Below are 15,805 nucleotides of genomic sequence, written 5' to 3'. Positions count from 1 at the left end.
TGTTCCAGTTACCTCCCGCTCCGTCAGCCGCATCGATGCCTCCGCTCGAGGCGAGTGCCGCCCGCCTTTCGACGACCTATAGGAGCGAGCATTTCCAGCTTGATGCGCTTGTTGCCACGCATTGCGGACCGTCACTGCTACGCCGAGGTTTTTGGGCGATCGACTTACCGCGTGCTAGTGCGATAGCTCGAGAGTTCCGACATGATCCCCGAGGTTTAGTGGTGACCCCGACCCTTCTGCCGCTGGGTGCACCGAGGTTGCGAGGATTTTTGACACTATTCGGTGTCCTGCGCAGAGAGTATTCCTTGCGACATATCTTCTTCAGGGTGAGGCCGTCACTGGTGGTCATCCGTATCTAGGATGGTCGGGCCTCGGTTGCTTGGACATGGGAGGAGTTCGTGGTCCGTTTCGACCAGAAGTTCTTCCCCGAGGTTCAGATCCAGCGGGCGATCGAATTTGAGACCCTAGTACAGGTGATATGACCGTATCTCAGTATGAGGCCCGTTTCTTAGCCTTATCTAGATTTGCTCCTCATCTCACCGATGAGAAGATGAGGGCTCGCTGTTTTGTGACCGGCTTGCGTCCCTGCCCTTCGCAGTCGTGTGGTAAGGCATTGTTTAGAGACGTTTGACCAGGTCGTTCATCGGCACTGGTTTATGAGGAGGATCGGGCTATGACCCAGAGGTCGAGAGCAGAGTTTCGGTGGAGACCGGAAGAGGAGGGCACCGGCCAGCAGTCAGGCAGCTCCGTCGGCAGAGGAGGAGGGGCAGATCAAGATTTCGGCAGCCTGCGGTTCAGTTAGTAGCTTCTTCATCATCATCAGAACCCAGCCGCTTCATCTTCCGGCCCCTTTTCTGATGTTGTGGACCGGTCGGGCATCGGAGGCGTGAGTGCCCTCTCCCCATTCGCAGCAGAGGCCACCGCAGCTTGCCTCCTCCTCGTCCTCCTCGGCAGCAGAGCGGCGCTTCCACCCGCCGCTCCTAGGGCTCCTCCTCGGCAGCAGAGGCAGCCAGGCAGACCTCCCCAGAAGGAGACAGCAGCCGCAGCACCAGCAGAGGGGATATCCGCATGTCCGGTCCCCGGGTCCGATGTATCGCGGCCAGGCAGCGAGACTCGAGACCCTCGCCTTCCGGGTTGCTTCCCCTACCAGCTCGTGGCCGCTTCTATGCGCAGCAGGCGCCAAGCCAGGACCCGCAGTCATCGACTGGTGGAGTCGTCGAGGTATTCTTCTTGTTTCTTCGCATTGCTCATGTTTTATTTGATTCTCGGTGCCTCCCATTCTTTTATGGATGAGCGGTTTTGTCGATTGACCGGTATTCCATCGGAGTCTCCGAGGCCTTGGCCGGTTCGACTCCCATGGGGAAGTCTATTATGTTGACTCGTAGCTGTCCTTCTTGCCCGGTGTTAGTAGGCGAGATATTCCTTCCTGCCGATCTATTCGTGATGCCGATGTCAGGTTTTGATGTGATTCTGGGTATGGACTGGCTTGCAGAGTATGGTGCCGTCTTAGACTGTGCCGCGAGGAAGGTTACGTTTCACATTCCAGGCTTGCCAGTGTTCATCGCCGAGCCCAGAGAAGAGCCATTATCTAGTTTCTTGGCCTCGGTCATTGAGGATTACGTGGCGAGAGTATTGAGCGTTGCGTTGTTTGTGAGTACCGGATGTGTTTCGGAGATACGGGTTTACCGGCGTCGCAGTGGAGTTCAGTTGATTTGGTACCCGATCGCGCCCATCTCGAAGGCCCCCTACCGGATGGCACCATTGAGTTGAGGGAACCGCAGGAGCAGTTGGATGAGCTCCGGAGTTAGGTTTCATTCGTCTCAGTAGTCACCTTGGGGAGCCCGGTATTGTTTGTGAAGAAGAAGGATGGTTCGTTGCGACTCGTGTAGATTATCGTGAGCTCAATAGAGTCACCATTAAGAACCGATACCCGCTTCCCGTATTGATGACTTGTTCGATCAGTTGCACACGTATTTTTCTAAAATAGACTTGCGTTCTGGTTCATCAGATTCGGTCCGAGAGGAGGACATTCAAGACGGCTTTCCGGACACGTTATGGTCACTTCGAGTTCTGGTCATGTCATTTGGATGACCAACGCGCCCGCTATCTTCATGCTGATGAATGAGGTTTTTCGACCGTTCCTTGATCAGTTTGTGGTGGTATTCATTGATGATATTCTTGTATATTCGAGGACTCGAGAGGACCATCCGAGCACCTGCGGATTGTGCTTGAGACCCTCCGTGCCCACCATGCGAGCCGGAGAAGTGTGAGTTTTGGCAGGAGGAGATGAAATTCCTCGGTCACGTGGTGACGAGGGAGGGTGTCGCTGTGGACCCCTCGAAGGTTAATGCAGTGCGTCTGTGGGGCCAGCCCACGAACGCATCCGAGATTCACAGCTTCCTTGGTCTAACGGGATATTACCGACGGTTTATCGAGAGTTTCTCCCGTATTGCAGCACCGCTAACCCGGTTGACGCAGAAGGGCGTCGAGTTCATCTGGAGTGACGCTTGCGAGAAGGCATTTAGAGAGTTGAAGGACCGCCTCACGTCCGCTCCTGTTCTCACTATTCCGGATGGGAGTGAGGGTTTTGTTGTTTTTACTGATGCCTCCAGAGTTGGCTTCGGTGCTGTACTGATGCAGCATGGGAAGCCAGTGGCGTATGCCTCGCGCCAGCTCAAGGTCCATGAGCTGAACTACCCCACTCATGATTTGGAGCTCGCAGCAGTCGTCTTCGCACTGAAGGTGTGGAGGCATTATCTATATGGGGCTAGGTTCGAGCTCTTCTCGGATCATAAGAGCTTGAAGTATCTATTTTCTCAGTCCGAGTTGAACCTGCGACAGAGGCGATGGATGGAGTTGCTGAAAGATTATGATTTTGACCTTCAGTACCACCCGGGCAAGGCAAATGTGGTGGCGGACGCGCTCAGCCGTCAGCCACGAGGCCTGGTGGCACAGATGATGGTGCGTGAGTGGCAGATGCTCGAGGATGTATCAGAGTTTGACTTTGAGTTCGGTTTGCAGTCTTCCATTGTTCAACTTTCGAGCTTGTCGATTCAACCCTCTTTGGTGGCTAGGGTGATCGAGGCTCAGCAGACAGACGAGTCACTTCAGGAGTATCGAGCAGAAGCCGCATCCGTGGAGCAGTCAGACTGGCAGATTGGTTCCGATGGTGGATTACGCTTCAGAGGCCGGTTGTGTGTCCCAGATGTGCCAGAGTTGCGTCATGATTTGATGACCGAGGCACACCGATCGAGACTTACTATCCACCCGGGCTCCACGAAGATGTATCGTGATATGAGGAGGCAGTACTTCTGGCAGGGGATGAAGCACCAGATTGCGAGTTTTGTGGCCGAGTGTGACACATGCCAACGTGTCAAGGCCGATCATCAGAGACCCCCTGGTCCCTTGCAGTCGTTGAGCGTTCCAGAGTGGAAGTAGGAGCATGTATCGATGGACTTCATCGCAGGTTTGCCGAGGACTCAGCGCGGTCACGATACCATCTGGGTTATCGTCGATCGTCTGACGAAGTCGGCTCATTTCATTCCAGTACGTGCTTCCTGGTCTATGGACCGATTGTCAAGGATATTTATTGAGGCTGTACGGCATCCCAGTTTTGATCGTTTTAGACTGAGACTCCAGATTTACGTCTTAGTTTTGGAGGAGTTTTCAACAGGCGTTGGGGGTCACTTTACATCTCAGCACTGCTTATCATCCGCAGACGGATGGGCAGACTGAAAGGGTCAACTAGATCCTTGAGGATATGCTCAGGGCTTGTGTGATCGACTTTGTGGGCAGTTGAGATGAGCATATACGCCTCGCCGAGTTCACACACAATAACAACTATCAGGCGACTATCTGCATGAGTCCTTTTGAGGCACTTTATGGTAAACCATGCAGATCTCCTAGTTGTTAGAACGAGATTAGAGAGAGTCGTCTCTTAGGTCCCGAGCTTGTGCAGTAGACGTCGGAGGCTATTGATGTTATCAGTTAGAGGAAGTGAACAGCTCAGAGTCGGCAGAAGAGTTTTGCTGATCGTCGGCGTCGACCCCTCGAGTTCGCAGTCGGGGACATGGTGTATCTCAAGGTCTCGCCTATGAAGGGCGTGGTTCACTTTGGTGTGAAGGGCAAGCTTGCCCCGAGATTCATCGGACCTTTTGAGATTACCGAGCGCGTGGGCGCTGTGGCCTATAGGCTTGCCTTACCTCCTGAGTTGTCTGCAATCCACGACGTGTTTCATGTTTCTATGTTGCGGAGATGTGGGTCGGACACTTTTCCTGTGATTGATTGGCAGCCACTTGAGGTCCGTGAGAATGCTTCTTATATTGAGCAGCCGATTCGTATCCTTGATCGGAAGGAGCAGGTCCTCAGGACCAAGGTCATTCCCTTAGTGAAGGTGCAATGGGGTCATCATTCAGAGGCCGAGGCGTCTTGGGAACGTGAGGCCGAGATTAGAGAGCGTTATCCCCATTTATTTGATGATTGATTGATATATGATTGTTTGTATTGCCTTCGTTATATGATGATTGCTATATGATGGTGGTGTTTTGTCTTCTATTTTGTCTAAGATTGTTTAATTTCGAGGATGAAATTTCTTTGTTGGTGGGGAGGGTTGTGAGACCCGACCCGAGTTCGCATGTGTGCATGTGTGTGTGTGTGTGAGTATGCATTCCGTCCATCTTGATCCCGCGGTCCTACCGGTCGAATCCCGGCGACCCGTGACCCTTGGATAGTGTTTGCGGTCATCCGTGAGCCCAGTCATGAAGACCCGACTCGGATCGAGTTGAGACCTATACCATTGTGACCGCATCGTCGTTGCGAGTCCAACGACGCGTCTTGTGCATTCATCCGACTTATAGATCAAAAGTTGTGAGCATTTCATCTTGTGGCCCACTTTTTGTACAAAAGCATATGGACCACTCTCAGGCACAAGTTCCCATGCACACCACCCACACACACTATAATTCCCATGGAATAAACACTACCCATCCTAAACACTACCCACACCTAACCTACCCTAGCAAGCATTGTTTGTATCACCATAGGTTATGATTTTTTTCTCTAACCAAGGAGGGAGAGTAATGATGACTCCCCTACAACCTTCCCTTCCTCTCTATCCTCCTTCATTCTCTCATTTTCCTCTTCCATGGAAGAATTTCCAACCCTCTCTCTCCCAATTTCCAGTAACTTCCCCTTCCTTTCTTCCTCCATCTAGCCACCACAAATTCATCTTGACCATTGAACCTTTAAGCTTGGAGCTTGGAGTACTTAGTGTTGGTGGTAGCTTGAAGATTCAAGGTGGGTGATTATAATTATTGATCTTATTTTCTACCCTTTGATCTTTTTTTCTTTCTAGATGGATCATATGGGACCCACCAATCCATGGTGGGGATCCCATTTGATCCCATGGATGTGGCCCTTTGGCCCATCCTACATGCATGTCATGATCCATGATGGGGCAATTCTCCATGGACCCCATCATGATGTATTTTATAATCCACTCCATCTTAAGGTCATCTAGACCCTAAGGATCATGTTGGGATGGCATCCCAACCATCCATAACAATTATATATCATGCATGTAGTGATTTTATGTTGCATGTAAAATCAATGTAGTTGTATGGGTATGATTCACTCTTGGGAGGGCCCACTAGTGGCGGGGCCCTACCCCCATGGCCGGATTACTCTCTTTCCTTCTTTTATTTCTCTGATGTATGGATGATAGTGTGTGTGTGGCCCATTTATAGTGGGTCTTGGATGTCCCAAAATAAATAAAAATAAAATCCAGCAAGGTGGGATGCTCTTATCACCTAACTCCATGATCATCGGACACCTTAATCAAATGCATACAAGTGTCCTAGTTCTAGTATGTGATCTGGACTTATGTGGGGCCCACTGAGGAAGGCCACACACCCTTTTTATGGCTGGGATTATTGAGATATAAGCTGATGTGTCTAGCCATGTATTGCTGTCCAAAAACTTGGACTGTTGTATGGATTGTCATGTTCAATCTTTGGCATTGATTTTTGGATCATGATTGTCATTATTTTCTTTATAAGTATGGAGTGTAATGAGAAGGTGTGGACCCCACCATGAGGTGTGATGGGTCATAGCTCAGATGGTCCATGATATGGTACCCAAAAAGGAGGCCCATAGGGGTGGGCGGTCCACCTTGTTGGGCTGTCCAACCCACATGTATGGAGGGAAAACATACACTTCAGCTTGGTTTCTCTGAAGGATGGGCCACTTTTATTGACCCCACCTTACTTTATTTTATGAAGAAAATACTAAACCTCCATTTTTCCCCTCTTGGATGAAGGTTGGGCCCACCTTATTGGGTAAACAATGCATGGACAGCAACATCCCTTCCTGGATAGATTGAAATTCCTAATTTAATTAAAATATTTATGAGTATCCAAAAATCATAAAATTTTACAGAGAGGTGTTTCACTTATGGTAGGACCCACCTACAAAATTTTGGGGCCAATGGACACCTGTACACACCATGGTGGTGGCTGGACTGGCCCATTACAATACGGTGTCCAAATCAGTCCGATTTTTAGGACAGATTGATTTCTTTAAATAAATTAAAATATTTATATATGTCTAAAAATTCTGAAATTTTGTGGAGATATGTTCCACCCATTCTAGGACCCACTTACCAAATTTCAAGGCCAATGGACCTCTGTGTACACCGTGGCAAGGGCCGGACTAGCCCACCACGTTGGGACGTCCAGGTCAGTCCGATTTTCTGGACAGCCTATTTTATTTAAATAAATTAAAATATTTCTAAGTGTCCAAAAATCTTAAAATTTTGTGGGGGTGTAGGTCACCTATGTAAGTATCACTCTGTAAAATTTCAGATCCAAAATACATTTGAGTTGCCCGTGGTATGGCTGAAAGTGGTCTGCTAGGCAGGGACGCCCAGGCTGGGGCATCTAGCCTGCTTCGTGGGCCCACCTCGATGTGTTGAATGTCCCACCACCCATCCATGTAGGGTCCTTAGGGGATTGATCATACTTGCCCCCTTTTTATTCAATTAGAACACATTAGGTGGATTTTTGGGCCATATACCCCAGGCCCATAGGACTGCCTACACATGGGACATCCCTACCTTAGGGTACTGCTGGGCTTGCATTCTAACAGTCTGGACCATTTCATATATGTATTGTATATCCTCTCTCATCTGGTGGGGCCCACAGTGATGTGTGTGAGCCATCCAGAATTAATTATACTAAGAAATACTTCTAATGCTGAACTCCAACCAACCCAGAAATTTGGGTGGGCTGGAATTTGGCATTGAGCCGAATAACTGTTGCCTATAGATGTTCTTTGGGGCAATATGGCCCACTAGATTTGAGGAGGATTTATGTCAGTATCTTATCATCTTAATTTTTATTTTTTTGGGCTTAATTAGTGTATGATTAAAGGCCCATCCCAAATAGGATTCTTCTTGGGCTAGTCTCTTAGTTAAGTAAGGGCCTTATAGCCTTGGTTGGGCTGGAACTTTTGATAGGCCCATTGAACCCTTGGGTCCTATATTTACCATGTCATTGTGATGGGCCTTATGGGCTAAATACTCAAGTAGTTAGGCCCTTGTTTGCCCACTATAATAAATCCATACTTGGGCCGAGATGTGAGGCCCAACTTACATGTGTTAAAAATTTAAGAATTTCCCATATGTTGGGATAATGGGCTGCCCATTAGGCCTACCACAATGAATGAACCTATGACCCTTATGGTTGGGCCCTAACCTTGCTTAAGGGCCCACCAGGTTGCCTTTGTTTTTGGGCTTAGTGTATGGCCCACTAGGCCATGGGTTGATTGTGCCTTAGACCTTTCTTTGCATATATAGTAGGCTACCTTTTGGGACCCAGTTGAGGTTGGATGTCCTCCTTGGTGGCCCTAAGGTAGGCCCATAGAGGCCCTTATAGGTGGTTAAAGGCCCACCTTGGGCCCAGCTAGGACTGTTCCTCCTTAGGATTTTGACTCTCTTAGTTTGTGGGTCATCCCAAAGTACTGGGCTCCCACTAGAGGACTTCTCTTCTTCTTAGAATACCTGTCGATGTGCCTAGGTCTTGACCCTCCTTGGGACAGACGATTTCATATTCCTCAGGTAGCACACTTACATCGTTGCAACCCATATGCATCATCTGTATGAATTGATTGCATTGTATAGTGGTCATTCAGGGATGGAGTTTCTTCCCTTTTGCACATTGAGTGCATGAAACTTGTGCATGATTTGTGTGTGCGACTCATGCATTGGCATCGCATTTCATGAGGATACCGCCCTTGCTTCATCGGGGCCTTCCTCCACAGGACATTTGTGGATGGCCGCATGTGTGGACACCGGAAATATTACTTGAGCATACGGGTGCGTAGGATGCCCATGGGTGAGATTCCCAAAACTTCCATGGTACCAAGGATCTGCTCCAACGCCGTGATCGGGTGGAATACATGAGCGCACGAGGGCCTTATACCGTTAGGCCGCGACTCCCACTCGTGTAGTCGGTTGGATAGGGGTGTGGCCTTACCGCCCTGGTGTGAGGAGGCATTGCTAGGCCGAGTCCGACCGGCTCGTAAATGGGTCCGCTACCTTCGGCCTTGTTGGTGATTGGTTGTCCACAGCGGGTAGTGAGGTCTCTTACGCTCGTTTGATGTGCGGGGTCTGTAAAGCGGATTCAGCAGTGTAATGGACACCGGTGATTTCCTTATGATTGAAAATGTACTTGACTTATGGTTTGGATATGAGCACTGACATTACTTACATCGCATTAGCATTGGCTGTACAAGCCCCCCTTTCATACATTGCCTTGGTATGGCACTCATTACTTATTGCATCGCATTCATGGTAAGCCTTGGTAAGACTAGTGATATGTTCATTGATTATGCTTCTCTCCTTATACCTCCTACTATTCTTCTGTGCACCATTGTCACACACTTACACCACCCTCTAAGCTTCTATAAGCTTATGCACGATTGATACGTGCAGGAGACTCTAGGTAGGCGCCGTAGCAGCAGAGCATGGAGTAGAGTTGAGCAGTGAGGACTCCAGTGTTGCTGATTTCTCTCTCTTTTCCTTTTTATTCTCATGTATGTCCTTTTGGACCTTTTGGATGATTGTAAAAGTTCAAATTTTTAGTGGATTTTGTGATGTGTGCCTTTGTTATTCTCAGATGTACTTGCTGTGATCTTGGGTATGCTCGCATTGGAAGTGATTATATTGTTATGAAAATCCTCCTTGTAGGATCCCAGGATCGGAACCTACCTCAGGAGCCGAGAATGGGGTACTACGGAGGCTGTTGCGGCCAGAACCGGCCATCGGGTTCCTTGTGAGTCCGGTTACCGAGTCTGGGGCGTGACACTCAGGCTCGGCCCAAGTGCAACGGTTGCACAATGCACTCCCTCATTCTCTTCCCTCTCTATGCTTTTCTTTCACTTTCTTTTTCCTTCTTTTTCTTCCAATGCCATCACTAGGTGGTGAGAGTCGGAAAACGGCATCCCAAATTGAATCTAACTCAGTTGGAATGGCGGAGAAGATGGCTGCCATTAATGGGATGGTTCCCTCCTCCAATCCGACAGCATGGGATGGTTCATATGGACTGTAGGAAGCTTATGGATAGGCTTTTTCAAAGCTCTAGGATCGTTTGGGTGGTGGGTTCTAAGGGAGAAGGGAAATGGCTAGTTAACGAGCTGCGGCAAGGGTGTGGGAGAGAGACCCATTGCAACTCCATATTCTCGACTTAAATCGAGCCCTAAGCTCTCTCAGGGCCGTTAGATGAGGACTAGATGGCCCGGATTAAATACTGCCATTCGGTTTCTTCAAAACCATGGGAAGGAATGAAAACTGGTCGTGGTTTCATTTAGAAAGCCCTAAGCGAATGGGACAGCCAAGATCTTCCTAAGATGGAGGGTTGAGATGGCGTAGGAGCAGCTCACACGGATCACTGAGCTGGCTAGGAGAGCAGTTTCCTCTTTTGGAAATGGTGTGTTTGCAGGACTGGATTACGGCTAGGATCGTGTGTCCGTACGTGCATGAAAATTAGTTTTGACTGTTGGGTTTTGGTCAAGGATGAAGGACGTACACGATGGAGGGCTTGGATTATCAAGATGGGTTGTCATGGTGGGCCACGGGCATCCCAAATGGACGCCCGTTCGTTAGCTACGAAACCGAAGAGAGGGAGACGTTCTCCCTTTTTAAGCAAGGCACGGGTCAGACCCGTCTGACCATCCTGGGACTTATGGTGCATGGTGGGTGTGCCCCAGTCGTGCACACGTATGCCGTTAAGTGGGGTCCACCATGATGTTTGTGGTAAATCCACACCATCCATTCTATTTTACGGGCCCTTTCATAGCCTTTTACCAAAGGTGGGGCAGATCCAAGGCCTAGGTGGGGCCCGCCACTTGATTTGGTTTCCATATGTGGATTCTTACCGATCTGACGGTTAGATTAATCCTAATCTGACCACCAACAGTCAAAAGGTCCTAATGGGTCGTCTACATCTTTAAGACTTGTTATTATCCATGTATTTATTCTATTTCATTTTATTTTATTATGTGTATACATATATTTATTATATTTTGTATTATTATTATTATTATTATTATTATTATTATTATTACATGCACACACATATATGTATATATAATTCATATTGTGGGTCCGGCTCTATAGGTTATTAGGACTACCTTTCGCCATGATTTTATGTTATTATTATTATTATCGTTGTTACTACTTATACATATGGTCGTTTATTTATCTTTTTTTTTTTTTAATTTCATTTTATGTATTTATTTATTTTTGTGGGACCTATCTTTAAATCAGAGTCATCAATGGCTTGACTCTATTAGTCCGATTTAGGTTAATATTATCAAATCGAGTTAGATTTTATATTAATCTAGGTCTTCATGATAACACCCGAGTACTGGAAAGTATTGGGTGTTACATAGATGCAGCCCCTTCCTCGTGTAACATAGTTTGTCCCTGACCATGCCGCCCACCTTGATGTATGTATTGTATATCCATGCCGTCCATTGGTTTTTTCATATTATTTTAGAACATTATTTCAAAAATCAAGCAATTATAAATCTCAAGTGGCCCACACCATAGGAAATAGTGGATATTGAACTCTTACCATTAAAACCTTCCTAGGGCCCACCGTAATTTTTTACTTACCACCCAACTTATTGATAAGGTCATTAAGACCTTGATCCAAAACTTTTGTAGCTCACAAAATGTTTTTAATGGCCAATCACCACTGTTTCTATGGTGCGCTCCACCTTTTTTTTTTTTTTGGGGGGGGGGGTCATGTGTACACACACTCCATGTTAACCACCCCCACTAGGGATTGATACCAAGACCTCAAGTGTTGAAAGGAGGTATCTCCACTCAGTCTGCTAGTTGAGCTATGGATTTGGGTGTGCTCCACCTAAGATATGCGTATACTTCGTTTTTCGAATCATATCGTATCATGATCTAAAAATGTAGATGTAGGGCATGGATATACAAAACCTTTATCAAGGTAGGCCCCAGGGTCAGGCATGCCTAGTACTGGGTTAGGACGGGCTGCATATAACTCCCACTTTTTTGGGTACATGCACGTTTTCTTTCGGAACGGAAGAAGTTGAACAGGATGAGAGAGCCGACCTTGATTTTTTATATGGTCCACCGTGTCATGTATGTAAGATCAATTCCAACCATCAGATGTGCAATCTCATTCTAGGTCTGGAACTTAAATATAAGTGTAACCTTTGATTCGGGTGAGTCAGTTACACCAATAGAACAGTTGTGGGAGAGATGTCCACCTTTGATTTTTACAGAATCTAATAATGAGTACATAAAATCCACTTCAACCATTAGATGCCACAACAAAGGCTAAGCGTGAGACCCAAAAAGCATATCCATACGTGATTCAAGTGGGACTCATCAAACAAATTATTTTGGAGGGTGAGCTTTTTCAGCACAATGTTTCCAATTGTGCGGTCCACTTGAACCACCAATGCATTGATTTTCAGCCCCAAAGTCTAACATGGGGTGACATGACAGTGATGGCCGGGGTGGATTTCACATTAACACTACAATAACATGGGCTGACACATGTGATGGTGAGGGTGGATCTCACGTTAACACCACAATAGGTCCCACCCAGGCTAATGATCATTTAAAAAGACGGCTTTGAAAGCTATCGTGCAACGGGCGCGGATTGGAAACTGACAAGTCAGTAACCAAATTGCTACTGAAGTGACGTCACCAAGCTCTGTGGACCCCACCATGATGCATGTGTTGTATCCATACCGTCCAACCATTTTTAGAGATAGTTTTATGGCATTAAAAAGAGAATGAGATAGATCTAAAGTTCAAGTAGACCCCACCATAAGAAATAGTGGGGACAGTGACATCCACCATTCAAAAATTCTTAGAGGCCACGGTAATTTCCGATGAAGCTAATATTTTTGTTTTCACATCATCTATCTCTATTTTAACTTATGAATAGGATGGATCTCAAAAATACGTCACTGTGGGCACAATAAATGTCTCATCGGTGGGTGTGACCGGCTCCCATGGTTTTCTGTAATGGGTCCACTTGAAATTTAGATCTATCTAATTCTCTTTCTAATGGCATAAAACGATCTCTACAAATGGTTGGACGGTATGGATACAACACATGCATCATGGTGGGGTCCACAGAGCTTGGTGACGTCACTTCAGTAGCCATTTTCTACTGACCTTGTCAGTATCAAATCCGAGAAGTCCTGTATCTCTCTCAACATTAATTAGTATTAATTAAGTCGAGTTAGTTGGACAGTCCAACTAGTTGTGTGTGACCATCAAACATCCTCACCAGCACACATATGCATCTTTGCACCTGTCTCGTGGGCGCAAAATCTGAACGGTCTATATAATGCGGTACCCCATGAACCCATTCGGAACAATTTTTCACCCTAATTCAAAACTCTGGTAGCCCATAGCAAAGAGAGATGTAAATTAAAGGAGGAAATTATTTTCTTTTTCCATGGCCCACTAAAGTTTTGGATAGGATTAAAGTTGAGCCCTAGGGTTTTCATGGGATACTGCATCACGTGGACCCTTCATATTTTAGACTCTCATCCCGTGTGATGAGTTCTCATTTTTCATCAGAACGGTGCGGCGTCAAGCATCGGGTTGTATATATCATTCATAGCGAAAGTAGCTTTCAGTGACGCTGTTTAATATTACAAGCAAGCAACCGTTTTAGGCTTTGCAGGTTAAGCTGAACCCGCAGAGGAGATTGCGCAGGTTAAAGTGAACCCGCAGAGGAGATTGCCATAGAGTAATTACTGACAAATCTACTTCATCCATCTGTTTTTCAAGACCACAAGACACAGTCTAAAAATCAGGCAGATGCAAAAATTCATGTGGGCTATACTACACACGAAACAGTGTGAATTGAACCTCTGGTGGTAATAGAAGTTTTGTATCAGGATTATATTTGTTCCTGCATTTTATCTGATTGGTAATATCCCTATCAATGGTTTGGATGGCATATAATCGTCATGGTCAGCTCCAAAATGGTTTCAGCAGTGGAAGTTTTTCATTCTCATCCCAAAAGTAGTGTAAGTTTTCCTTCTCGCTCTTTCTTCTGGTGCAACTAAAATGACTTTTGCATCTGCCTTGTATTTAGATTACCGTTCTATTATAGTCTTTCACAAACAGATGAAGGGAGCCAATTTGTCATGGACATACATTTCTATGGTCCCCACACAGCATCGATGGGGTCACACGCGGTCCGTTTCCATCTGAACCAGCTGCCAAGCAGATTAGGTGCCGCCTGCCCTCACCCAATATGTCCAGCCCTTACTGTGGGCCCTACCTTGATGCATGTATTTTATATATATTCACTCTATACATCCATTTTGCCATATAATTTTATGAAATGAGCACAAAAATGAAGCAAATCCCAGTTTTGGATCAAGCTGATATTTAGGATGAGAATATCAGAAAATAGCGGCGATTGACTATTAAAAACTTATTATGAGCCAAAAAAGTTTTGGATCAAGCTGATATTTGTCATACCCTTCATCCCAGTTTATGTAACCCAATCAATATATTAGATGAAAAATAAATATTATCAAAAGGTATGGAAAACATCGATATAGAATACACATGTCAAGGTGGGCCCCACGGTATGTGGGGTATCATCTTGGGTGATGCCTTGGGGCACATGTAATCCCCTTTCAAGTTTACCAAAATCTTGATTCCACAATGTACTGGAACAAGCACAAGGATTTGGAGCTCTTAAAAAAAATAATATTAATAATAATAATAAAATTTTAGGCTTTTTTCTCATAACATCAGTTGGGACCACTCTGAGTTTTGAATGAGCAGATATTTGTGCTTCCCTTCGTCCACGTATGCCTGACTTCTTCTTTTTTTTTTTTACACCACATGGGTAATTGAACCCATGACCTAAGTGGTGAAGTGCATTGTGTCTACCCTTATCAACATGTGATTAAAAGTAAACATTACAAGCTTTGAAAAGTTTCAATGGTGGGTGTTCAATCACCAATGTCTTCTAGTGGTGTGGTCCACTAAGATTTGGATTTGCCTCTCACTTTTTAGCGCATGCCTTTTAGGGCCCACTTGGATATCAGAAAATAAGTTACTTTTCTACTTACACTAGTAGATAAGTGACTTATTTCATATAAGTAAGTTGCTGAAGAGAGGCGCTCAAAAGTATGTTGTTTAGTAAACATATTTATCTTCTAAATAGGTTAAAATTAATATGAGCTACTTGTGGAATAAGTAGCTTATCTTAAACGGTCCTTGCTCTTACTCCGTTGGTAGACTCTTAGGAGTTTCAACACCGGGGTGAGAGTTCGAGTACTTATAGGTGGTGAAATCCCACATTGGTGTGAGTGTGTGTGCCGGTGTTTTAAAAAAAAAAAAAAAAAAAAAAAAAGTGAGAAGAAGCTTATCTTAGGCAAATTATGATCCAAACGCCCCCTTAATGATTTGAAAGCCCCACCGCATACATAGTGGGTCCATCCCTTTTAATGATTAGGTGGATAGAACATATACATCGTAATGAGGCCCAGGCAACACCCACCTCTAACTAAATTGTCTCCGTAGTGCCAACCAACTCCTATCAGCCTTCATGTGGATATCACATGGTCGTGTTGACTACTGAGTTATTTATGAAAGTCCACCTATCTTTTAATTTGTCTTAGAAAAATACACCTGCTGCGGTGAGGATTACATATGGTTTACAACAATAATTTTTAAAAGACAAAAATACACCACATTTCAAACTACTTAAAGCAGAGAACAGCTTTTGCAATTGGTGTTCTAAAGCTAGGTGAGCCCCACCATGATGTTTATGAGAAATCAATCCAGTCCATATGTTTTGCCTCCTCATTTTATGGTATGACCCAAAAAATGAGGTAGATCCAAAGCTCAAGTGGGCCACACAACAGAAAATAGTGCAAATTGTATGCCCACCATTGAAACATTCATGCAACCATAAAAGATTTGGATCGGGCTAATATTTTTTTTCTTTCAGTCATCATAGTGGCAATGACCTTTACGAACAGTTGGACCTGCTTTATGAACGGTTTAGATGGCATATAAACATCAATTGGAGCACAAAAAGGCTTGAAGAATAAGCCGTCCCTTTCCATTGTTTCCAATGGTGTGACCTGATTGAATTTCATATCTACCCTTTTCTTTCTCTCATGTCTTAAAAGTATTTGCCAAAACGGATGGGCAGACTGAATTTCTAACATCATAATGTGCCTCATGTGTCTTGGAGTATACGGATCATTAAAACTC

The 15,805-nt window shown here is 45.6% G+C and overlaps 1 protein-coding gene across 1 annotated transcript in view; it reads left to right on the top strand.

Annotated features, from left to right (window-relative positions):
• The first annotated feature begins 1,088 nt into the window (after positions 1-1,088).
• Positions 1,089-15,805, top strand: part of LOC131220019 (2-alkenal reductase (NADP(+)-dependent)-like) — a 63,312-nt gene continuing 48,595 nt past the window's right edge. The window contains exon 1 of the mRNA XM_058214994.1: positions 1,089-1,221. Within this exon, the coding sequence (XP_058070977.1) occupies positions 1,089-1,221 (133 nt within the window). The remainder of the gene's footprint in view (positions 1,222-15,805) is intronic.

The sequence above is a fragment of the Magnolia sinica genome, chromosome 12, assembly GCF_029962835.1.
Source record: "Magnolia sinica isolate HGM2019 chromosome 12, MsV1, whole genome shotgun sequence".
Lineage (NCBI taxonomy): Eukaryota > Viridiplantae > Streptophyta > Magnoliopsida > Magnoliales > Magnoliaceae > Magnolia > Magnolia sinica.
This window is presented reverse-complemented; position numbering and strand designations above follow the sequence as displayed.